The following is a 24,914-nucleotide window of genomic DNA, read 5'->3' as shown; positions in this document are numbered from 1 at the left end:
ATTTTAAGTACGCTGTGATTAACTTGCGTCGCCATTCATCTCTTCATTTTTCAAGTCCATTTTTTTTTTAATCGTTGATATAATAGCAATGTTAATAAAATATTAATAAATCATGCTTCGTAATTATTGAGGGCTTTTTTTTATAATAATTATTTTAGCCGTAATGCATCCTTCATTTTTTTTTTTTTTTTTTTTTTTTTTTTAATTGAAAAGAAATAAGCGATATTAAAAATAAAATTTTAATTAATTAAAAATAATTAAAATAATATATATTTAAGCGCTTTTTTATATTCTTCCTGTACTTTTTAATTTTCAGATAGTTTAACGCAGACTCTTTCGTCTTGGGGGTGTAACTCAGTGGTAGAGTGCTCGCTTCGCATGCGAGAAGTCCAGGGTTCAAATCCCTGCTCCTCCAGAATAATTTTTTTTTTTTTATTAAATAAATTGTTTCTTTTATATTTGAATAATTTTTTTATTAAAATTGAAAATTTTTAATTATTAATTATAATATTTACAATATTTCAGATGAAAAATTTTAAGATTTACGCCAGCAGTGTTTGCTTTGATGAAACTTTTTTATTAATTAATTATTAAGTGATTATTTTAATGAAAATTTTGTTTTTTGTGGAATTTTTTGTTAATTTGACATCTGGAGTATTTTTCATAGGAATAGAAGTCATCATAATAATAACTTGGGGGTGTAACTCAGTGGTAGAGTGCTCGCTTCGCATGCGAGAAGTCCAGGGTTCAAATCCCTGCTCCTCCATTTCCCTTTTTATTTTTATTAATTATTAACAATAAAAACTATAAGATAAAATTAAAATTTTACGTACCTTAAATTTTGGTGTTGAAGAAAATCACATTTAATAATTGTACTTATAAATTTATTCATTGAAATTTTATTAATAATTCTTTAAAAAATTCTTAATGTGAAATTTTAAATTTCTTCTTTGTTATTAGTTAATTAATTAATTTTCTTGATAATATTTATGATTAAAAAAAAAAAGTTCAACAAAGATGATGCTACAATTAACAATTTGTTAATTATTTGAGATTTTTATAACTCATTATTTTGAAATAAAACTTTTAGATGTCAAATTTTAGTATTATTAACACAGAGAAGGTTATATTTTCATAACCATAAAACTGATCATACTGAAGTCAGCTGACAGCTGTTAAATTTTTTAATTTTTATAACAATTAAATTACACTAAAAAAATACTTTAAAAAATTTCCACTAGCTAATTTAATTTTCACACTTGTTTTTTTATTTAATTATTTTAATAATAATTAATTGTTTAAAAATTATAAAAAATTTTTTATAATTTTGTCAGTTAACTTCAGTGTCATGTTATTTATAATTTAGTTTAAATATTTTCAAAATGGCTACTGCAGTTACACCCCCTAAACTATAGTTTCAAAATAAATAAAAAAAAAAAGCAATTAGTATTGTCAAAAATGCAAAGTAAAAATAAATAAAACAAATTTTTTTTTTATGTAAGTAAATAAGTTTATTAAGATATAAAAAATTTTATTTATCAACACACACACTTTACATTTTATTAAAAAAATTATTAACAAAAAGATTTATTCCAAAAAATTACTTTTAAAAAATTGCATTTTTTATTTTTAAAAATTTTTATATGTTAATTTTTTTCCTTATTTTTTTTACCATAATTTATTTTTGTTATAAAATTTTTAAAATTATTAAATATGTACTACATTAATTTTCATAAAAATTTTCATTTGTAAATATTTGAAAAACTGTAAGTTTAATTGAAAAAAAAATATTTTTTTGTTCTAATTCAATTACCGATACTGAAGTTAGTTGACAGCTGTCAATTTTAAAAAATTTTGTAACAAATAAATTCCAATAAATAAAACGCTTCTAAAAATTTGAACTAATAATTTTTTTTTATAAAATAATTTAATTGTTATAAAATTCAAAAAATAATCTATGTCAGTCAACTTCAGTGTCATTAAAATTAACAGATAAAAATCCAGATGTTACATGAGTATTTTTCTTATTATTTATTTATTCATCACAAAGTATATATTTAGATTTTCATTTTCATATTTTCAGATCTGAGATAAAATATATAAGAGTTAAAATAAGATGTGAGTCCCGACCCATTGATAAGCACTTGAGCAGCAGGAGACACGGAAATTTCTAGCCCAGCCTAGTCACTCCTGCGGCACTAGTACTTAGGAACAGGACAGGATTATTCTTCAGGATTATTAGCTCGACAATAATATTTACATCTATAAATATTCAACCAAGCTTCTCGGTAGTGTCATTAAATCCGACGACGTGATTTAAAATGAAATAAAAAGGTACATTATATTATATTATATTATATACGAGATAAGTAATATATAATAGAAGTGTTTGAAGCCGGAAGAATAAACGAGACTTGGACAGTGGAAGCCCTCATTGAACCGACCTCGGTCAGTCATTGAAGCCGCCTACTTCTCATTCATTTCAACAAGTGCCCTCATATTCACGCATGTCTCTTTATCTGGTAGGCCAGTCTGAAAATAAAGAGCCAATTCAATATATTAATTTCAAACTTTCAAGAATATTAATCCTAATTATAATTGTAATTTTAGTTATTTATTATCTGGATTAATGATGCACGTTATTTTTTTAGATTAAACTCAAGTGCGTTAACGCACTTGCATTGCGACAATATCTCAATGTGGTTCGATGGTAAGTATATATATTAATATATATGTAAAACTGAATGAGCTCCTCTGTTTTCGCTCATATACTGTCATCGTCATCGTTGGTTACGCTTGCCCAGTCTGACCTTCTTCATCTCTTCTTACTCATCATCATCATCATCATCATCATCTTGTTCTTCTTCTTCTTCTTCTTCTTCTTCTTTGCGTTCTTCTTTGGCATTAATACTCTGAGAGGCAAAAAATAAAATTAATAAATTGTATTAATTTAAATTATACATTTTTATTTTATTATTATTATTATTAAATTTCTTAATTTTTTCCGAATAATAATAATAATAATTTTTTATAGATATTTTCTCACGTAGAAAAAATAAATATTAAAAAAAATAATAATAATAATAATAATAAAATTTATTATTACAACTTAAAATTTTATTATTATTATTATAATTATAATTATTATTATTATTAATAATTGTATTTAAAAAATAGATGTATTAATAATAATGATAACAATAATAATAGTAAAATTTATTATTGACTTAAAATTATTATTATTATTATTATTATTATTATTTAACTGCCCAATTTTAATAATAATAATAATAATAATAATAATAATAATAATAATAATAATAATAATAATAATAATAATAAAATTTGAAGCCATGATTATTGTTATTATTGTTATTATTATTATTATTATTATTTTTTTTTTGTTACTAATAATTGTTTTTTTATATTTTCAAGTAGACATTTAAAAAATTAAATAAAAAAAATAATTATTAAAAAAAAGGATTATAAAAATGAGAATTTTAATATACAAGTGTTGTCTGTGAGATACATTTATGCAGGGGGAGACTTAAAAAAAGAGAGAACTTGTATAAAAGAAGAGACAAAATATTCAATTAACACTAATTCCCACTAATACAAAGTTCCCTCCCCAGCTGCAAAGCAGACAGTAACTAAAATTCTTCAACCGCTTATATTCGTCTTAAAAATTTTCTCTAAAAAAAATAAATACCATTTGAGTTATAAAACATCCGTATCAAAGATAAATAATAAAACAATTAATCTATATATTGATATATTAAAATTTAAAAATTAAAAATGTTTCTATGACTAAGACTAACGTCTCTTACTCTCTTTGACTCCCTTTCGATGTATTGCTATCGTAAACACAAGGTCAGGAAGTCATTGAGATAACAAATCATCGGATATAGAAATACTTTTTATGTAAAAAATATATTTTTTTTTTTGAATAATTAAAAACTAGCAAACTATAAATTCAATATTTAAATATATTTTTTTAAACACCATAAATATACTCACAGTATAAAATGTATAAATATAAAATGCAGAGCTTAAAACAATCGCAGGAAATCTCATGGCCTATTGAACTGTAAACGTGTTACCTCTTCACTTGTTGACATCTGATTTTTTTCACTAGTTTTTAAAAATATCTGGCTTAGATTCAATTTTTTATTTAACTGATTTTTTATTTATTTTACTTAAAAAAAAAAAATAAAATATAAATAATTTATTTAAAAAAAAATTATATTTAAATGAATTATTGTGAAGAAATAATTATTAAAATATGACCACAATGAATCAACAGCCAGAGAGCTACTGACTTGAACTCTCGGAGCGTAGTCTTGGATGCGGGAGCAAATAAAATAAAATAAAGTTTTTAAAAAGAGGATTTACGATAGGGGAGCGAAGACAAGAGCATGCCAGTAAAAGACCAAGATGAATACAGTGTGTCACTACTGCAGTAAAACATTTTTATTATTATTCTGAATAATATTAATTAATAAAAAAAAAAAATTATTTTTTTTTTCACTCGCGGAAATTTATTTAAAAATTAATTTCTGCAAAGAAGAAATAGCCAAAAGTTAAAAATCTAAAGATGAAATTTTTTTTGAAACGTTCACGACCCGGACAGATCCTCGACTGAATGATAAACTAGTCTTGATTGGGTTAATATAGTCCGACAGTAACTCTAATTGGTCTCTCTTAGCTGCGGGGGAAATGATTGGTCAATTTAGACCTAGAACTGCGATGCATTAAGCATTCAACAGGCGTTCATTCCTATTAACCGCCAGCAGTTTTTAGCTACGACCAGCATCACCGATCGGATCCTCAAGTCTTCCGTGTCGATCGCCACCACCATCATCAAGATAATAATAATAATAATAATAATCATCATCATCATCTGAAGAAGAAGAAGAAAAAGAAAACTACAATAGCTTACTTACCCTTATCATAAAAATCTCTTTCTATTTATAAATTTTTTTTTATTTATTCACTAGAACATTTCAAATCAATTTATCAATTGAAATCAGTGTCGCTTATGACTCCCTTGAATGGCGAGCAAACGTCATCCATTTGTCAAACGGTCATTCATACTCGCTGCTACCATCACTTAAATTTACTTTTATATTCAATTAAATTCACTTATTTAATTATTCAATTACAGTTTTTTTTTTTCAGTCGTTTTATTTCTATTAGCGTACAATTTATTGCTTTACAATTTATATATAATTAATTTTGTAAATTATTTTGGTAAAGTTTGCTGGAGAACATCACCAGCGTGCCAAGTAGTCGGGCATAGGTGAGTTTTTAGTTACGAATCACCTACGGCACTACTACTTAATGCGCGGGTGTGCTTCTGGATTTTTGTAAAGAGAAAACCCAGTGTTCTTATTTGGGAAATTGTTATGAGGATGATAATTGTAAGGGGATGAGGAAAATTTATAAATAGAAGAAGATAAGTTTGATAAGATTGGTAGATTAGGGTTTTTTTTTTTTTATAAATTTTGTAATTAGTAGGAATAGTTGTATTATGAATCACTGGTAAATTTTGTTGACGAGGTGCAGGTTCAACTTGTGAACGTATCAGTGAGCGTTTACTACAATCGCCCATTGTTACGGTCACAAACTGAAACAACTCCAATTTTTATCGAATTATTTTTATTTAATTTTTTAAAATTTATTTTAATATTAAGTTTTTAAAATTAATTTTAACATTAAGTTCTTTTAAATTAATTTTAATATTAATTTTTTTGATATTAATGTTTTAAAATTAATTAAAAAATTAATTTTTTGATATTAATTTTTAAGAATTAATTTCAACATTAATTTTGTGATATGAATTTTGGAAAATTAATTTTAACATTAATTTTTTAAAATGAATTAAAAAATTAATTTTCTGATATTAATTTTTAAGAATTAATTTTAACATTAACTTTTTGGTATTAATTTTTAAAAATTAATTTTGTGATATTAATTTTTTAAAATCAACTTAAAAATTAATTTTTTGATATTAATTTTTAAGAATTAATTTTAACATTAATTTTCTGATATTAATGTTTTAAAATTAATTTAAAAATTAATTTTTTGATATTAATTTTTTGGTATTCATTTTTAAAAATTAATTTTTTGATATTAATTTTTGAAAAATAATTTTTTTAATTTTTATAATTAATTTTTAAACCTTCTAAAAATAATTTTTAATTCTTTTCAATCAATATTTTTAAACAGAAAAATTTCCTGCAAATACCACCACAAGTTTGCTTGAAAATAGGTAGAATAGTTGTTGAATTTATCCACCGCCCTTGATGCGGGTCCATTATTAATCCCTTTTACTTAATATATTTATTTATTGGATTAGTCTCACCCGGTTATCTAAAATACAATCAATAATAATTGGAGTAATAAATAATTAAAATAAAAAATTGATCACGTTTTACCTACGTCATCAATCTGAATTACAAAGAGTGAATTAGGAAATTATAATTACCAAAAGACTTACACTAAGAAAAAAAAAAAATGTTAATTAATTATAAACTTCACTCCACATTTTACAAAATTATTGTGACTTTAAATTGTAAATAACTAAGTAATAATTAGGCAAAATGAAATGTATGAGGTGTGTAAAATGCGTATGAGCATGTGGCAACTTATAAAATGAAATCTAAACGACGCGTCACAACTTGAAAAGTAAAGTTCTCTTCTTGTACAATACAAAAGTTAGTTACACATGTACAGGTGTTTTAAATGATCACGTGTGCTATCAGAGGCCTATCTAAAGACATAACACATATGTCGTATTTTAACGAGTAGTTTTAGGTCTAAGTGACATTGATATCGCTGTTTCAACATCAATTATCATTATACTTATTATAAATAGTTCTGTTTAAATATTTATAGCCAGTCATGAAGATTGTGCTAGTGATCGTGATCATGATCTCGATTATTATTATTGAGGAGTATTTAAGCGGGAATTAAAAAATCTTGGGTGCGTAAATTAAGCAGGGTCGCAGAGACCGCGAACCACGTTCTCTAATAAAACTAAGGGGACTTGTTCTAGAGAGTTTATTAAATTGGATAGAATGCGATGCGTAGGTCTATACGGCCGGATACACGGAGAATGAATCTCATCCAGTGGGAGGAAGTTTGAATTAACTTTATGCTTGTACGCTTTACTTCTCTCTCGGTGCCAAAAGACTCACCGATTATCGTTTTATTTAACAGTAATATTATTTCACTGGTCAAACCAAGGATACTTTTGTATATTTAAACTTTAAAGGGTTTTAGACAGCGCCCTCTGTTCTTTCATTAACTCACCGGTTCTCAAAAACTGGAGGTTAATTTTATTAAGTAGTTAAAAAAATAATTAAAGCTCTAAATAGAAAAAAGACTATGTTATACTCTTGCCATGTTGTAGTTTTGATAGAAAAATATTTGAAGTAATTATTGATTAAAAAATAAGTATGGTTTGAAAAATAAAACTTGAGGTGAGATTAACAACCAAAATGGCGGACTTAGAGACTAAAATTGACCAAACTGCTAATTTGTTTAGATTTAATTTTATTTAGTATTATTTTACTGGTACTTATTTTTGTATTTTAAAACTTTAAAAGGTTTTAAACAACGCCCTCTGTTGTTTCATTAACCCACCAGTTCTCAAAAACTGGAGGTTGATTTTATTAGGTAGTTAAAAAATATTTAAAGCTTTAAATAGAAAGAAGACTATATTTTTATACTCTTGTCATGTTTAAGTTTTGATTAAAAAATGTTTAAAGTAATTATTGATTAGAATTTAAATATGGTTTGTAAAATGAAATTTGAGGTGAGGTTAACAACCAAGATGGCCGACTTGGAGACTAAAATTGACTAAACTTCTAAGTTGTTGTAATTTATAATGCAATTTGTTTAGATTTAATTTAATTTTAATATTATTTTATTATTCAAACTCAGAATATGTATAAACTATACTTATTTTTAAACTTTAAAAGGTTTTAAACAACGCGCTCTAGTTTTTCATTAACCAGAAGGCTCACAAAAAATTGGAGGATAATTTTATTAGGTAGTTAAAAAATATTTAAAGCTTTTAATAGAAAGAAGACTATGTTTTTATACTCTTGCCATCTTGAAGTTTTCATAAAAAAATATTTGAAGTAATTAATGATTAGGAATTAAATATGGTTTGAAAAATAAAATTCGAGGTGAGGTTAACAACCAAGATGGCGGACTTAGAGGTTATAATTGACCAAACTGCTAATTTGTTGTATTCTATAATGAAATTTGTCTAGATTTAATTTAATTTAATGAAAAATATTAATTATAATAAATGTTATAAATATTTTTAATGACATTTGGATAGCATCAATGTCTTGACATGACCCGCCGTCGGAGATCGGCATGCTATGTAGGGAGTTGAGAGCCGTTTAAATCGTTTGACCTAACGATTTATACCACGCGACGAAGGGTCACGACTCGGTACATGCTACTTTCGATTAATTTTAAACTATATCTTATTATTTATAAGTTATTGAAGTACAAAATGTCAAGAGTGTACTCCAGCCAAAAATACATTGTAAAAATAATAATTATATTAGTTTGTTTTTTAAATTAATATATTCAATTAATTAAGCAACAAGTAATTTACAATTACAATTTTTTTTGTATTCAATATATAGGATATAAATTATTTAGTATGTACAATTATTATCCGCGCTCGCATATTATGTCGACAACGCTGGGCTCCATCGGACTAGGCTCAAGGCACCGGTGGAAAGCGCTACTGAGGATTTCTTCTAGTAGAAAATTCACGAGACTGAAATTATAAATAATTGATTTATTTATTTATTGGATAATTGAAGAGATAACTGAAGTTTGATGATGTTTATTATACTTTTCATCGGCGACAAATCGCCAGAGATAGAGTTGTAGGTAATGAGTGTCGACTTGGATCTGCTGGAGCCCGTACTTGCTGAAAGTCCGCAGTCTTACGCACTCGAGAAAAGTCTAAAAAAAAAAAAATAATAATAATAATAGAATTTAATACTTGACAATAAAATAAATAGTGACATTAAAGATAATCTGTAAATTTACGACTATTACGAATTAACGACAAAGTGAATAATGATGTTATTTTGTCATTGTGTCATAAAGTGCACCTGCATCTATTATGACATTATTTTATACATTATAATTTTTTAATAATTATTATTTTATCAAAAATTTTCAATAATCTATATTATTAAGAGAATAAAAAGAATTTTGTGTCCAGAATAGTCATATAGTAAAATCGGTTTTTAGGAAATTAAGAAATGACCTTGTATCTTGTCAACTATTGACATTTTTAAAGATATAAACTCATCCCGATGTTACACTCATTGAGACCTTTCATTTGAGTACCCACATGCATTTTTTATATATTTTTCATTTATACATATCTATAATATATCAAAATATATAAAATATATGAAAAATTGATGTGGGTACTCAAATGAAAGGTCTCGATGAGTGTAACATCGAGATGAGCTTATATTCTTAAAAATGTCAATATTTCACAAGATACAAGGTCATTTCTTAATTATTGAAATTTTTAAAGATATAAGCTCATCCCGATGTTACACTCATCAAGACCTTTTATTTGAGTACCCACATCAATTTTTCATATATTTCATATATTTATATATATGTATATATGAAAAATATATCAAAGTCATGTGGGTACTCAAATGAAAGCTCTTGATGAGTATAACACCATGATGATCTTATATCTTTAAAAATATCAAAAATTGACAAAATACAATATAATTTCTTAACTATTAACATTTTTAAAGATATAAGCTCATCCCAACATTATACTCATCAAGAGCTTTCATTTGAGTACCCACATCAATTTTTCATATTTTTCATATATTTATATATATAAATATATAAAAAATATATCAAAAATGCATGTGGGTACTCAAATGAAAGCTCTTAATGAGTGTAACACCATGATGAGCTTATATCTTTAAAAACGTTAATATTTAAGAAAGTACAGTGCAATTTAACATAAGTCATTATTTAATAATGCAAAATTTTAATTTTTTACTTCAAAAGTCACGGAAGTCACATAGTGACTGCAAGGTTGCTAGTTATTTTGTTAAAATTTTCAAATAATCATTTTATCAAAAATTCACATTAAAATCTTTTAAATTACATAAAAAATTCACATAAAATTTTCTCAAAAATTAATTTAAATTAATGAACAAATTAATATTTTACCTTCAAACTTATTTTAATAATCCCAGTTAAAATCGACGCCTTAGTAAACTGAACCGGAGCAAAAATTTCTATTCTTTCCGAGAACAGCTTGTGAATATTACTAACAAGCGATGAATCAAGTTGACTGGGAGTGTACGATGACCAATTTGACCGATACTGTTGCCTCGAAACGCTAATACTGAAAAAAAAAAAAAAAAAAAACATCACTAAAATTATTCAGAAAAAAACACATAAATACTTTCCAGAAAATTTCTATCACAAACAAACCCAATAAACATTTAAAAATAAATTTTATAAAAAAAAAAACCTGTGAGTTTTCCGACTGCTATCGCTGCTCCTATCAACCTGTCCATCATTATCATCATAGAGCACCGAAACCTGAGCATCAATCGCCGTGATATCCTCAACGACGCGCTTCATAACCGCCCGAACAGTCCTAGGCTCAATAGTATGCAGCCAATCTCTAGTTTCAACAGACTTCCTGAGCATCTGCGAAACAGCCAAGCCTTGAAGCCTCACATAGTGATTCAGAAGATCCTGTCCAGCTCTAGCAAACTCATTGCAGATGTCCTGCTCCGAAGTAAGCGCGCTGACCGAAGCAGCGTAGGCTTCAACATTGAACATGTCATCAGTAGTAGAAATCAAATAGCGAATGCTGGAGTCTTTGAATTCAATGCACATCTTGCTGAGGAGCAGCAGCAGCGTCGCGGGATACTTAGGAACATCAGACCTGGTGCAAAATCCACTTGCGACAGCTGTTAGGTGATGAAGGAGTCCAACAATGAGTCCTTCTCTAACTTCTTCAACACAAAAAGTCTCCAAAAATTGCGGCTTTAAACTAAAGGACAAATCAGACTGCAAAAAAGCGGACAAGTCTTGAAGAATTCCTTTTATTTTTTCAATCGTCGGCATCAAGAGCATCGCCTGGAGCTCCGTTAATCCTCCGTCGTTCTCAGAAGATATTTTAGCCGCTAAAGTCTGCCGAACTTTTGCCAAAGTTTCGTTTAAATGCTGCTTCAAGCTGTTCAAGTGACTCCGACACTGTTTTCTTCCCGAATTAATTACAATTTCTATTCCCGTATTGGCGAAGTCCGCTCCGCTGCAGAGGATGTTCATCGCTTGGAGGCGACGGTAGAATCTGTCCAAAGCTCGGACGAGGATCGCTGTGTCTGAAACACCCTCCACTCGCTTCTTTACTAATTCAAAGTACTTGTTCATGTTGGACACCACGAATTTGTCCAGACGGATCATTACGTTGGCGTCTAAGTCGTCGATGTCAATGTCGTCTTGGTTGCTGCGAGGTCTGTTGATGAACATGTCGTTGTAAGACGCGACTATTAAGCTCAAGTCTGAGAGATAGCCGGAGCTCCCGGCGTCTACGAACTCGATGATGTCGTTCTCGCACATGTCTTTCAAGGTTTCTAATTTTTCCGACAGCCGATTGTCCGCGTGGGTTAGAAAATCTTCGCACAAAGAATCAGCTGGTTCTTTGAGGCGTAAGAGTAAGTCGACACTCTCGGTTAGGGATTTTGTGGTCGCGTCTCGGCGGTGGAATTGCATTCGTAATTGGGTTTTTAGCTCTTCTACTATTTCTTCGCAATCTTTTTGGATCCCGTGGAAGGATGGCATGTGTCCGTATTTGTTTAGGACTCGCTGAGCGCGGATGTAGTCTTGTACGGCCTGAAATTGGTAATTTTTTTTTGTGATACTGAAATCAGCTGACACTTGATAATTTTATTTATTAAATTGCACTGTACTTTCTTAAATATTGCCGTTTTTAAAGATATAAGCTCATTATGATGTTACATGCATCAAGAGCTTTCATTTGAGTACCCACACGCATTTTTGATATATTTTTCATATATACATATATATATATATATATATAATATATATAAATATATGAAAAATTGATCTGGGTACTCAAATGAAAGGTCTCGATGAGTGGAACATTGGGATGAGCTTATATATTTAAAAATGTCGATAATTAAGAAATTATATTGTATTTTGTCAACTTATGATATTTTTAAAGATATAAGCTCATTATGATGTTACAGGCATCAAGAGCTTTCATTTGAGTACCCACACGCATTTTTGATATATTTTTCATATATACATATATATATAATATATATAAATATATGAAATATATGAAAAATTGATGTGGGTACTCAAATGAAAGGTCTTGATGAGTGTAACATCAAGATGAGCTTATATCTTTAAAAATGTTAATAATTAAGAAATTATATAGTATTTTCGTAACTATTGATGATTTAAAAGATATAAGCTCACCTGGTTGTTACACTTATCAAGAACTTTCATTTGAGTACCCACATGCATTTTTTATATATTTTTCATATATACATATATATAATATATATAAATATATGAAAAATTTATGTGGATACTCAAATGAAAGGTCTTGATGAGTGTAACATCAAGATGAGCTTATATCTTAAAAAATGTTAATAATTAAGAAATTATATAGTATTTTCGTAACTATTGATGATTTAAAAGATATAAGCTCACCTGGTTGTTACACTTATCAAGAACTTTCATTTGAGTACCCACATGCATTTTTGATATATTTTTCATAAATACATACATATAATATATATAAATACATAAAATATATGAAAAATTGATGTGAGTACTCAAATGAAAGGTATTGATGAGTGTAACATCAGGATGAGCTTATATTTTTAAAAATGTCAATAGTTCACTAGATACAAGGTCATTTCTCAATTATGTATCTAGAGATAGAGAATTTTCGAATGCAGCCTAAATATTTATGATAATAAATTGACTATCGGTGAGAATTAGATATTAAAAATTATTTTACTTGGGCGTAATTTCCTTCATTCATACGGTCTTTTAAATTACTAGGTAATTTAAATAAAAATTGCAAGCGCTTTAACAAAGCATGCACAGATGACAGTCTTGATATTTGCTGCCTTGTATCTTGCAGCGTTGATGATATTTGGTCGGAAAACTTTGTAATATTGTCCATATTTGTCGTCAATGAATCCATGCTTTCTTCCATTTCTTTAAAATCGGTTTTCATCTGATAAAAAATTGTAAAAAACTTTGAGTTTAATTATGTAAAAATATTTTAATAATAACTATAATTTATAAAAATACCTTTCTAATAGTATCAGTAGCAGCAATAAATTTATTATAATTTTCATAAACTAGCGTTTGCATTTCAGAGTGTAATACTTGGGTATTTCTTCTTATTTCTTCTTCATGATCCATAATTTGTTTTAGCCTATACTCCTGTAATAAAAATATTATTAATAATTATTATTAAATAAATTAAACAAATAGATACCTTCGTTAATTTTTGTATATACAATTCTGGATCAAACTGTGCTCCATTTATATCATAAACATTGCTCGAACTCTCCGCCATTTTTATTTATATTATTGTCTTCCTTAATAATTGATAATTTTTCCAGGTAATTTGTTCAAATTTGTTCTAAATAAAAAATAATACACTAAAATGTTGTGACAGTTGACAAATCATCACTCCACTTCTGAAAAGTTGACAAAACAGCTGAGACTGAGAAGTGCCGCCGCCTGGCGGAGAAATTTAAACTAGTTCTTACTTGCCGCCAGCATTGTCGTCCTCCATTTTACCTGCCTCAATCTAGAAAATATTTTTCACATGTGATAAATTAACCTCTAAAATTTTTATAAACAAAAATTAACAAAAAGTGATTATTATCTCTTTTTCTAATTGTTTGTCAAGTTATAAACAAATCAGGTGAGCTTTATTTGTGATTATTTTTATATTTAGTGACAATTTTATTAATATCTGTGTTAATATATTTTACAAACGGAGTATTATTTTTTATAGCAAGACATGTGGTTACAAAAATTAAAAAATTTTTAGTTTATTTTATTAAAAGAGAAGAAAAAAGATATTTTTTTTTTTTATTAAAAAAATTTATTATTATAAATTTATCATTCTAAAGACTAAAAATAGCAAACAGTGGACTATTGATTTGTTGTTGTCAACACATAACCTATTTTTAGCTGTTGAAAAAAATGCGATATCAAAATCTGAAAATTTTTATGATTTTTACAATAAAAAATTATTATAAAAATAATTTTTTAAAAGTTGGTGGAAAAAATTAACAAGTGTGAATTTTTAAAGTAAATTATTTGCCCGAAATTTATCAGAAGTTTTCTGATTTCAACGCTATAAGAAAATGTACACGAAGAAATATCCACGAATTTTTCACGTGCATTATTTGTGAAGAAAAATCGAAGAAATTTTCGGATGACTATTAGTTTTAGGGCCAATTTTTCAATCTCGGGTTTAAGTATTTTACCATTGTATATATATATATATATCTACATATCTATATTCACAATGATAAAATACTTAAACCCGGGTTGAAAAACTGGCTTTTAGTGTCGTTAACTAAAAACGACCGTCTATTGTTGAAGAATTCATAAAATTTATCTACTTGTTAAAAATATTTGGCCAAAGACTCTCAGATTTATCGGTATCTTTTTTTTAATTTTTTTTTAATTGTCCGCTATTATTATTCTTTTTAAAAGCTCGTTATTGATGGACAAATTCTAATAATTTAAACTGTCAGTTTTTAAAATTTTAATCATATCTAAAAATCTGCTAATCTAAGTAAGTAATTACAGAGATATTACATTTTTATAATTACACAAAATTATTTGAGATTATTTTCAATAAGGATCTATAGTTTTTAACTCTTGTACTTAGATTAATTAATATTTGAAAATTTTTTCTTACACTAACTTAGTTACAAAAAAATTCCACGAGTAAAAATCTTTTTTTAATATCTCGCTATAAAAATCATCAATAATATTTTGATAATAATATTTTTTTTTAATATCAAAAATAGAATAAAAAAAATGTCACTGACTCTTGAGAAACATTTTTATATTATTTAATTAATTGGTATTTAAAATTTTTTTTTACACCAACTTAAAGAAAAATTCCACATGTGTAATTTTTTTTTTAATATCTCGCTATAAAAATCATCAATAACAATATAATTATTGTTTAATTGTTTTATTGTGTCCATTTTAATATTATAATTATCTCTTAATAATATCTTGTCTTAAAATTAACTTTTAAATTGAATTAAAAGTCAAAGAAAGAGATCATAATAATTTTTTACATCAGATTTAATTTAATCTATTTTTATTTTAAATCTAAATTTACCAAGTAATCACCTTAATAAAGTTAGCCGAAATTTTTAATTTTTTTATTTTACTTAATTTATTAAATTATAACTAAAAAATATTATTAAAAAATTGCACGGATAGTTTTTGAAGTTTTTAACAAATGAAAAAATTTTTTTTTGTAATAATTCTTTAATAAAAATTTTTAGATGTCGGCTAACTTTATTTTCATTAAGTAATCATAAATTTGATTTTCGAAAATCTCGATACTGCTTGATTGAATAATTTCTTGTGGTAATTCTTACCAAAGAATTAGAATCGAATAGATGATGATACTATTTTAATATCAAAAATAGAAAAAAAAATGTCACTGACTCTTAAAACACATTTTTATATAATTCAATCAATAAATCATTTATAACAAGAATAAAATGTAATAATAAACCTTAAATAATATTTCAGAATGGCAAAGTCATCAACAGTGGTAAAAGCGCCGCGAAAGCAAGGCTTCAACCGTTCAGGCCACAGTATGAACCCAGAGCGTTCAACGAAAGACCTGAAAGGTGTAGCCAAGCCGCGTTCAAAAGGGACAATAAAGCGATTGCAGATGTATCGATGTCAAAAAGCCAAAAGAGATCGTTCAGGTAAAATAATAACTCCAGCTCCATTCCAGGGTTGGAATAAATCAGGAACCATGTCTCGAGTCGAGCCATCACCTCGTTGGTTCGGTAACTCCCGTGTGATTTCCCAAAACGCGTTGCAGAAATTCCAAAGCGAATTAGGCGCCGTGCTAAAAAACCCTTATCAAGTAGTAATGAAACCCACGCAATTGCCTATAACTCTATTAGAGCAGAAAGCCGCTCAAGAGCGTTGCCACATATTGGACACGGAGAGTTTTCACACGGTGTTCGGTCCCAAAAAGCAGAGGAAACGCCCAAATTTACCTGTATCGTCCTACGATGAGATGCAGAAGCTAGTAGAGGAGAGGGAGGAAAAATACGACAAAGAAAAGGACAAGAAGGACTTTGACCTCATAAGGCCCGATGATGGGATCCGAGATGCCCAACGTGATTGGGTTATGGGCGCAGGTCAAAGCAAAAGAATTTGGAATGAACTATACAAGGTGATAGATTCATCCGATGTTATTTTACAAGTTTTAGATGCGCGCGATCCCTTGGGCACTCGATCTCCACCTGTGGAAAAATTCCTCAAGACCGACAAGCCTCACAAGCATTTAATTTTCATCCTTAATAAGGTAGACTTGGTGCCAACTTGGGTTACACAAAAGTGGGTTAAAATCCTGAGCAAGGAATACCCAACTGTTGCGTTCCACGCTTCGCTAACTCACCCCTTTGGCAAAGGCTCGCTGATAAATCTGCTCAGGCAGTTCTCCAAATTGCACATTGATAAACAGCAGATAAGTGTTGGGTTCATTGGGTACCCCAATACCGGAAAAAGCTCGATAATAAACACCCTGAGGTCGAAAAATGTATGCAAAGTCGCGCCTATCGCAGGAGAAACTAAGGTTTGGCAGTATATTACTCTGATGAAGAGAATTTATCTGATAGATTGTCCTGGAGTGGTTTATCCCTCTGCAGAGACTGATACTGAAAAGGTTCTCAAGGGAGTTGTCAGGGTTGAGCTGGTTAAGAATCCTGAAGATTATGTTGAGGCTGTTTTGGAACGTGTTAAGCCTGAGTATATGCAACGGACGTATAAAATTGATGAGTGGACAGACCATAATGACTTTTTGGAGAAACTGGCAAACAAATGTGGGAAATTATTGAAGAAAGGCGAGCCTAATATTAACGTTGTTGCCCGCATGGTGTTGAACGATTGGCAGCGTGGAAAGTTGCCGTACTTTGTCGCTCCCACGGGTGGAGTTGAACAACAAGAGTTGCAACAGCAGGAGCTCGAAAAGACATGTGAGCCAATTGGGGAAGAAAGTAATGGAAATACTGATGCTCAGATCAATGCTGATACCGAAAGCCAATCGGGTATTTCGGATATGTCTAAAGATAGAAACTCGGTGGGCGATGTTGAGCCAACAGCTGCTAAAGACAAATTACAGCCCTCTGTCTTGCAGGACTTTAGGAAAATTCGCGTGGCTCTTAGCTATGTTGGGGAAGATGTTCAAAAACTTGATATAGGTGAAGGTGAGTTAGGTAAAGGTGATTCCGTGAGCGAGTTGAGCTACTTGCAAACTCCCGCGGGGTCTGGGGATGAAGGTGATAATGATGGTGATGATGATGGAGATGTGGAGAAGAAGGAGGAAAAGTTAGAACCAGTTCTTGGCAAGGATGACGATAAGATGTCAGAAATTGACGAAGGAATTGACGAAGGGACTGTTGAACTAGAAGACAATCTGATGCAAAGTGTTTTTGATGTTGTCTCTGAAGAGGACGACTCCAGTGACGACGAAATTCCCAAAAGTAATAAGAAAAGTAGTACTACTATTACTACCAAGTGCTCAACTGCTAGCGGGGCTTTCCAAGTTTCTTCACTTGGAACTGAAGACAAGAGCAACAGTTTGACGAGCAAGCAACGACGGGGAATTGAACGTCAGCAAAAGCGCAAGAAAATTGGCAGTAACTTTTATGAAGTTACTAATGTTAAAAATCGCAGGAGAAGGAGAGTTACGAAAGTTTAATTTTCAATTGTATTTATAAGTTTTTTTAAATAAAAAATTTTGTTTAAAATTATTCAGAAATTTTTACTTTTTTTTGAGATTATTTATATGACCTAGAAATTTTTGTAAATTTATTTTATTACTGTGGGCGTCTCTTGAGCTTAGTTGATTTTAAGGTGCGAGTTATTAAAATTGGTCCACCTTTTCAACTTCCGTTAGTAGGCACCAACTTTGCCACTTCTGCGCTCATTTATCGATTGATGGAGTCGTTTAATTATTTTCATAACTTAAACAATAATTTAGAGCCTTATTCGGTTTCAAGTATTAATTCATTTAACATACTTTTAAAACAAGGACCTGTATAACATGTTTATTTTGTACCTTTTCAGTTTATTTTGTTTTTATTTAAATTTATACTCTAAATATATTTTGTTTAACTATGTTACACACTATACTACATTAATTATTTTTTTTTTTTGTAGGGAACCCTGTTATTGGCAATAGCTTTTAGGTTCACAGTTTGATAAATAAATAAATTACAAAGTAGGTTTGTAATTTTTTTAGAGTCAACAAAAGCGTTCAAATAATTTTTTCGGATCTTTTAATTTAAAGCCTTGAGGAAGTTTTTATTTAATTTTTCATATTTTCGGCAGCTTATTTTTCTGTTATTAATATCGACGTTCTAATTAGCAAATTATCTAACTCCATTTTAGAGAATCTTCCATTTGTACGAAAAAAATAATTAGTTTAAAATTTATTATCACTTTAAAAAACTATTTAATATTTAATAGAGGTATGATGTTTTGGTTTAGACCATTTAAATAATTTTTCATATAACCTGCATTGAAAATGTGAGTTTCAATGCCTGTTGAGCCAACCGAAACTAGACAATTTCAGACCAATGCGACTGTGCCGGGCAGGTATCAATTATTTCTTCCCGGCGGACAGAAAATGACGATTTTCTGTCCGCGAGGTCAAGTTGCAGCTTTATTTTCAATCCTATCAATTGTTTGTTTATTTTATACCTTTATAATTGTCATTCTAACCGTTAACTGTATTGACATATCATAATTCTGTTATTAAGCATAAATAAGAATGATAAAAGAAAACTTGTCAATTTACGAATAATGTTTGGTAAAAAATAAACTATTACTTTCTATTTTATTATAAGTTTCATAATAAAATGGTATTTTCGCTGTTCGTCTGAAACTATCTAGTTCTGGTTGGCTCCAGACATTGAAACTAGCATTTTTAATGCAACTTATATGAAAAATATAATGTGTGACGCGGGATGAAACACGATTTCAGACCGAGTGATGCCAGCCCTCGCTTCGCTCGGGCAGGCAACTTCACTCTGGTCTGAAATCGTTTGTTTCATCCCTAGTCACACAATATACTATATAATTGGACTATTAATATATAAAAATGTTAAAAAATCACCCTCTAAAAAATAAGGAGTTAAACCAATTGCTAATTAGACCGTCGATATGTTTTTCTGATTTCAAGGAAATTGAAAATTCGTTGGCATCCAAAGTTTGGAACTTAAGGTTAATTTTTTAATTGCATGTTAGTCATTATATTAAATTATTTAAATTAAGAACGGAGAATGCGCAATTATTATTTTTTTATTGCAAAATATAGTATTATATTTTGTACTCTCTTAAATCGAAATGGTGACTATTCACTATTTAGTACACGGAAAAAAGTAAACTGTAATATTCACTCGGATTCCGGTTAATTTGTTATAGTTTCAAACAGTAAAGCGGACATCGGGGTGGCAAAAATATAAATATTACAGAACTTAATGTAGAAAGTATAAAAGCCACAATTTATAATTTAATATCCAAAATAAGTGATTAGTAGCTGTCACTATAGTAAATAAAAACTCTTTCATCGAAAAAAAATAAAGTTTCAAACAGTAAAAATTGCCATTTTAATATATTGTCCATATTATGAGGAGAAGGGGAACTCAGATGAAAGAGAAGGCGGTCTCACTCTGGGAGAATTTAACATTTCAAACAGTAAAAATTATACTTTTAAAATATACATTTAACCAGTCCAAGCAAGTCGATAATTACAGTTCGATATATTGCTTGTATTAGAAATTTACTAACTTTATTTTATACTTTTTACATATCATAAGATCATTTTTTAGCTACGAAATGATAAATATCAAAGTCAGAATTCTTAATTATTATACTTAAACATTTTAGACTTTCACATAGCGAATATTACTGTTTGAAATAGTATTTTCTTCCATGTAAAGAGTAAATTGTAACGTTTAAATGGTAAATATTGTAAAGTGAATAGTAAAATCAGGATTTTACTGTTTGAAATGGTAATTTTTAGCAGTTGATCATTACTTATTATAAATCGACTGTTATTTATTACAGTTTACTTTTTTCTGTGTACGGATCTCAATAAAACGTAACATATTCATCTTAGGACGATTCAGGAATATTTCCTTTCTTTGTTCCCAAAAACATTTCCGTAAGTTTTTTTTTTTTTATTAGATTTCATAGAAATCTAACTAAACTATTGCATTGGTTCTCATGACGGAACTTTTGAAAAATTTAGCTATATTTCGACTCAGCTCGCCAAGCGGATTCAGAAAATGCATTTGGTTCAAAAGTTTATATATGTATGTATATATATACACGAAAAAAAGTAAACTGTAATATTCACTCGGATTCCGGTTAATTTGTTATAGTTTCAAACAGTAAAGCGGACATCGGGGTGGCAAAAATATAAATATTACAGAACTTGATGTAGAAAGTATAAAAGCCACAATTTATAATTTAATATCCAAAATAAGTGATTAGTAGCTGTCACTATAGTAAATAAAAACTCTTTCATCGAAAAAAAATAAAGTTTCAAACAGTAAAAATTGCCATTTTAATATATTGTCCATATTATGAGGAGAAGGGGAACTCAGATGAAAAAGAAGGCGGTCTCACTCTGGGAGAATTTAACATTTCAAACAGTAAAAATTATACTTTTAAAATATACATTTAACCAGTCCAAGCAAGTCAATAATTACAGTTTGATATATTGCTTGTATTAGAAATTTACTAACTTTATTTTATACTTTTTACATATCATAAGATCATTTTTTAAATACCAAATGATAAATATCAAAGTCTTAATTGTTAATTATTATACTTAAACATTTTAGACTTTCACATAGCGAATATTACTGTTTGAAATAGTATTTTCTTCCATGTAAAGAGTAAATTGTAACGTTTAAATGGTAAATATTATAAAGTGAATAGTAAAATCAGGATTTTACTGTTTGAAATAGTAATTTTTAACAGTTGATCATTACTTATTATAAATCGACTGTTATTTGTTACAGTTTACTTTTTTCCGTGTAGTGAAAAGTATACCACTATTTGAATTAGTGATCTACTCTGCACTGTAAAAATAGTGAATAGTCACTATAATCACTATTCGATTTAAGAGAATAATTAATTTAAATTACTGCTTGAATATATTTGAGAGTAATTTATCAAACTTTGAAAGCTAAATGAAAAATAATTGCTTATTTATATGTTTGTAGTATTTAAAATTAGTGATTGAATTTTAAACGTTTTTCGGCATTACGCATGATGGACATGAATGAAGAAATATTTATGGTAATGCAGCGAAAAACTTTTAAATATTTCTAAAATGAGCTTCACTAAATATTTTCTCTGACATTTTAATAGTATTTTTAAACATGATAATCTGCGATAAAGATCTTAAGTTTTTGCCTATTACTATAATACTAGTTGAGAAACTTAAAATTTGAAAAGAAAAATTCACATACCTATTCTCTAGAATTTTCCAGTAAGTTCATATATTACAGACTTTCTTCCTCAGGTAGTTTGCGAAAACTTCTGAGAAACATCTGGAATGTTTTTGTGGTCTTCATGGGCTCTTAGTGTGTCTGAAAAATAAATTAGTTGCTTCAAAAAAATTTTTTTTTCAAGTAAACTTGCTATATTTCTTCCCAATTTTAAGTGAAAATTAATTACGTAATTTTTTAATAAATAATTGAATTTATTTTCCGTGAAAAATAAAATTTAGAGCTTGAAAAATTAAATTATACTGAAGAAAACATAGCGAGTGAAAAGTAGTTGAATTTTAGTTAAATTTAATAATTAGTCACATTGGTATTGATCGTTAACTTCAATTTACCGGATTTTTTTTCTGCCACTTGGGAATTGAAAGCATGAAGAGGCAGAAATTTTACTTTAAACTTTCTAAAAAAGAAAAATAAGAAATTGCTTTTAATTATTGCTATAAAATTCTTGCAAAAAATTTCCTTTCACATTCTTAATCTTAATAATAAATAATTTATTTTGTGACACTGAGTGGCAATTTAATTTAATAATTAAACTACAAGTAAAAAAATACTTAAAAAAAATTTTCACATATCATTTTTCAAATTTTCTACATGCTAAAGTTTTTCTTTTAATTTTTTCAATAAAAAAAATTTTAGTAACAAAATTCTACGTCTAGAAATAAAGAAAAATTACAATTGCAAATTTTATTAATAATTTTGAATTAAAAAAAATATTTTTTCCAGATTATTGATTTATAAAAATTAAATTAGCTGACATTTATAAAATTATTTTCTGTTTAAAATATTTAATTTGAAAAACTATAAATGCAATTTTTAAAAAATATTTTACTTTTAATTTTTCAAATTTTCTGTTAAATTTTCTCTTTTAATTTTTTCAATAAAAAAAATTATTAAAAAATTTTAGTAACAAAATTCTACATCTAGAAATAAAGAAAAATTACAATTGCAAATTTTTTTTATAATTTTGTACTATAAAAAATTTTTTTTAAATTGCTAATTTATGAAAATTAAATTAGCTAACATTTAAAAATTTTTAGAATTTTTTTTCTATTTAAAAAAAATTTAATTTGAAAAACTATAAATGCAATTTTTAAAAAATATTTTTTTTAATTTTTCAAATTTTCTATGTTAAATTTTCTCTTTTAATTTTTTCAATAAAAACAAATTATTAAAAAATTTTAGTAACAAAATTCTACATCTAGAAATAAAGACAAATTACAATTGCAAATTTTTTTTATAATTTTGTACTACAAAAAATTTTTTTTAAATTGCTAATTTATGAAAATTAAATTAGCTAACATTTAAAAATTTTTAGAACTTTTTTTCTATTAAAAAAAATTTAATTTGAAAAACTATAAGTGCAATTTTAAAAAAATATTTTTTACTTTTAATTTAACAAATAAAAAACGTCGGCTAACTTTAGTATTATTGCTGATTTTAGTGTAATTTTATTTCCACAGTACCTAAAAGAAAAAAAAAACATTAGTTATCGCAATAACGATATTATTGTAACAATATTTACTTTAAAAATCGATTAGAGCTGTGTAGCAGCTCTAGGATTGATAAAAAATGTTAATAAAGAAATGGCGCAGTAACTTCCGTCACTTGTAGGATGTGTTTGGTGGCCGTTAACGATTTTTCCCCTTCACTTAGGGTTTCCGCTATTAGAACCCTCTTACATTAGATACCCGGCTAGCCCCAATCGTGATGGCATCGCTCTTTTCGGAATTAGGTAACAAGGGGGTTGGCCAATGCCACATCAACTACTCGTGGAAAAGAGCGTACGCAGGAAAAGTTTGGCCTAAATATAAAACCTACGCAGTTGCTTTGCTATATCTAGTCGGTCTCGCGAACGTCGAAGCGAATTGGATTTCATCGGCCCCTTCCACATGTACATAAATATACACACGAAGATGCGTGTATGGAAAAGCCATCTGGTCGATCCCGTATCCGGTTTGGCAAAGAGAAATAAAGAAAAGCCTGGGGAAAAATATGTGCCTGTATATATATATATATATATATATATATATATATAGTCAGACCCTCGGCAATTTTTCACAATTCAAAATCCCGTAGCACAAAGCCAGACAATAAAATCCTCAAAATAAAATTCACAAAAGCTTTAATGTACCTTCTATTCGCTAAATGTTGCTTTTCTTTTTTTTTTTTTTGAAGAATATTTGCTTTGAAAAATTAAATAAAATTCGGAACATAAAAGACTGCAAATAGTGAATTTTTAAAATGCCATTCTTGGATTTTTACAATGTAAATTTTTTTCTAGTTACTTCTTTTTAATTGGAACAGCTGAAGCTAATTATTTTACCTAAAAAAAATATTTTTTTAATAAATGTTTATTTTTTTTAAATAAAAATTAAAGTAGCAGATATTTGATAATTTTTAGAATTTTTTGAAGAAATAAATTAATGCAAAAAAAATTGACGTAAAAATTTTTAAAAAATTAAAAATGCAATTTTTTAAAAATCATTTTTCAGAAAAAATTTGTTTGTTAAAAATTCTGAAATTAAATTATTATATTGAGACAATAAAAAAAATTTTCTGTAGTCACGTGAAATTTGCTAAATGTTGCTTTTTTTTTAAAAAAAGAAAAGAATATTTGCTTTAAAAAATTAAATAAAAATTAGGAACATAAAAAGCTGCAAATAGTGAATTTAAAAAAATGCATACTTAGATTTTTACAATGTAAATTTTTTTTTTAGCTACGTCTTAATTAGAGCAGCTAAAGCTAATTATTTTACCTAAAAAAAAATATTTTTTAATAAATGATTATTTTCTTAATTTTTGATAATTATGTATTTTTTGAATGAAAATTAAAGTAGCAGATATTTGATAATTTTTTTGAGAAATAAATTACTGCAAAAAAAAAATTGACGTAAAAATTTTAAAAAATAAAAAATGCAGTTTTTTTAAAAATTATTTTTCAGAAAAAATTTGTTTGTTAAAAATTCTGAAATTAAATTATTATATTGAGACCGAAAAAAATTTCTGTAAAACTAC

The 24,914-nt window shown here is 27.6% G+C and overlaps 2 protein-coding genes, 1 long non-coding RNA gene and 2 other non-coding genes across 6 annotated transcripts; 3 read left to right on the top strand and 2 right to left on the bottom strand.

The window, feature by feature from the left end:
* Positions 1-343: 343 nt before the first annotated feature.
* Trnaa-cgc lies at positions 344-415 on the top strand. Its single transcript has one exon. It is a non-coding gene; the product is annotated as a tRNA-Ala (tRNA).
* A 279-nt stretch (positions 416-694) lies between these two features.
* On the top strand, positions 695-766 carry Trnaa-cgc. Its single transcript has one exon. It is a non-coding gene; the product is annotated as a tRNA-Ala (tRNA).
* A 1,576-nt stretch (positions 767-2,342) lies between these two features.
* LOC123271541 lies at positions 2,343-4,197 on the bottom strand. The gene is made up of 2 exons (XR_006510904.1): positions 4,018-4,197; positions 2,343-2,912 (listed from the first exon to the last, which is right to left on the bottom strand). It is a non-coding gene; the product is annotated as an uncharacterized LOC123271541 (long non-coding RNA).
* Positions 4,198-8,319: 4,122 nt separating this feature from the next.
* LOC123271162 (vacuolar protein sorting-associated protein 51 homolog) lies at positions 8,320-23,863 on the bottom strand. Its single transcript, XM_044737398.1, has 9 exons — positions 23,718-23,863; positions 21,861-21,980; positions 13,583-13,900; positions 13,393-13,527; positions 13,094-13,315; positions 10,559-11,931; positions 10,252-10,429; positions 8,885-8,997; positions 8,320-8,806 (listed from the first exon to the last, which is right to left on the bottom strand). The coding sequence occupies exons 3-9, from the start codon at positions 13,661-13,663 to the stop codon at positions 8,698-8,700; spliced, it is 2,211 nt and encodes a 736-aa protein (XP_044593333.1). The 5' UTR covers positions 13,664-13,900; positions 21,861-21,980; positions 23,718-23,863; the 3' UTR covers positions 8,320-8,697.
* On the top strand, positions 13,909-18,135 carry LOC123271163 (nucleolar GTP-binding protein 2). Of its 2 annotated transcripts, none has more exons than XM_044737399.1 (2): positions 13,909-14,017; positions 15,886-18,135. In XM_044737399.1, the coding sequence occupies exon 2, from the start codon at positions 15,887-15,889 to the stop codon at positions 18,071-18,073; it is 2,187 nt and encodes a 728-aa protein (XP_044593334.1). In that variant the 5' UTR covers positions 13,909-14,017; position 15,886; the 3' UTR covers positions 18,074-18,135. The 2 variants fall into 2 exon arrangements, with proteins under 2 accessions (XP_044593334.1, XP_044593335.1); XM_044737400.1 differs by lacking the exon at positions 13,909-14,017 and adding an exon at positions 14,800-14,902.
* Positions 23,864-24,914: the final 1,051 nt, after the last annotated feature.

This window comes from Cotesia glomerata, linkage group LG9 (genome assembly GCF_020080835.1).
Source record: "Cotesia glomerata isolate CgM1 linkage group LG9, MPM_Cglom_v2.3, whole genome shotgun sequence".
Taxonomy (NCBI): Eukaryota; Metazoa; Arthropoda; class Insecta; order Hymenoptera; family Braconidae; genus Cotesia; species Cotesia glomerata.
The sequence above is the reverse complement of the archived record's forward strand: the minus strand, read 5'-3'. Positions and strand labels throughout refer to the sequence as shown.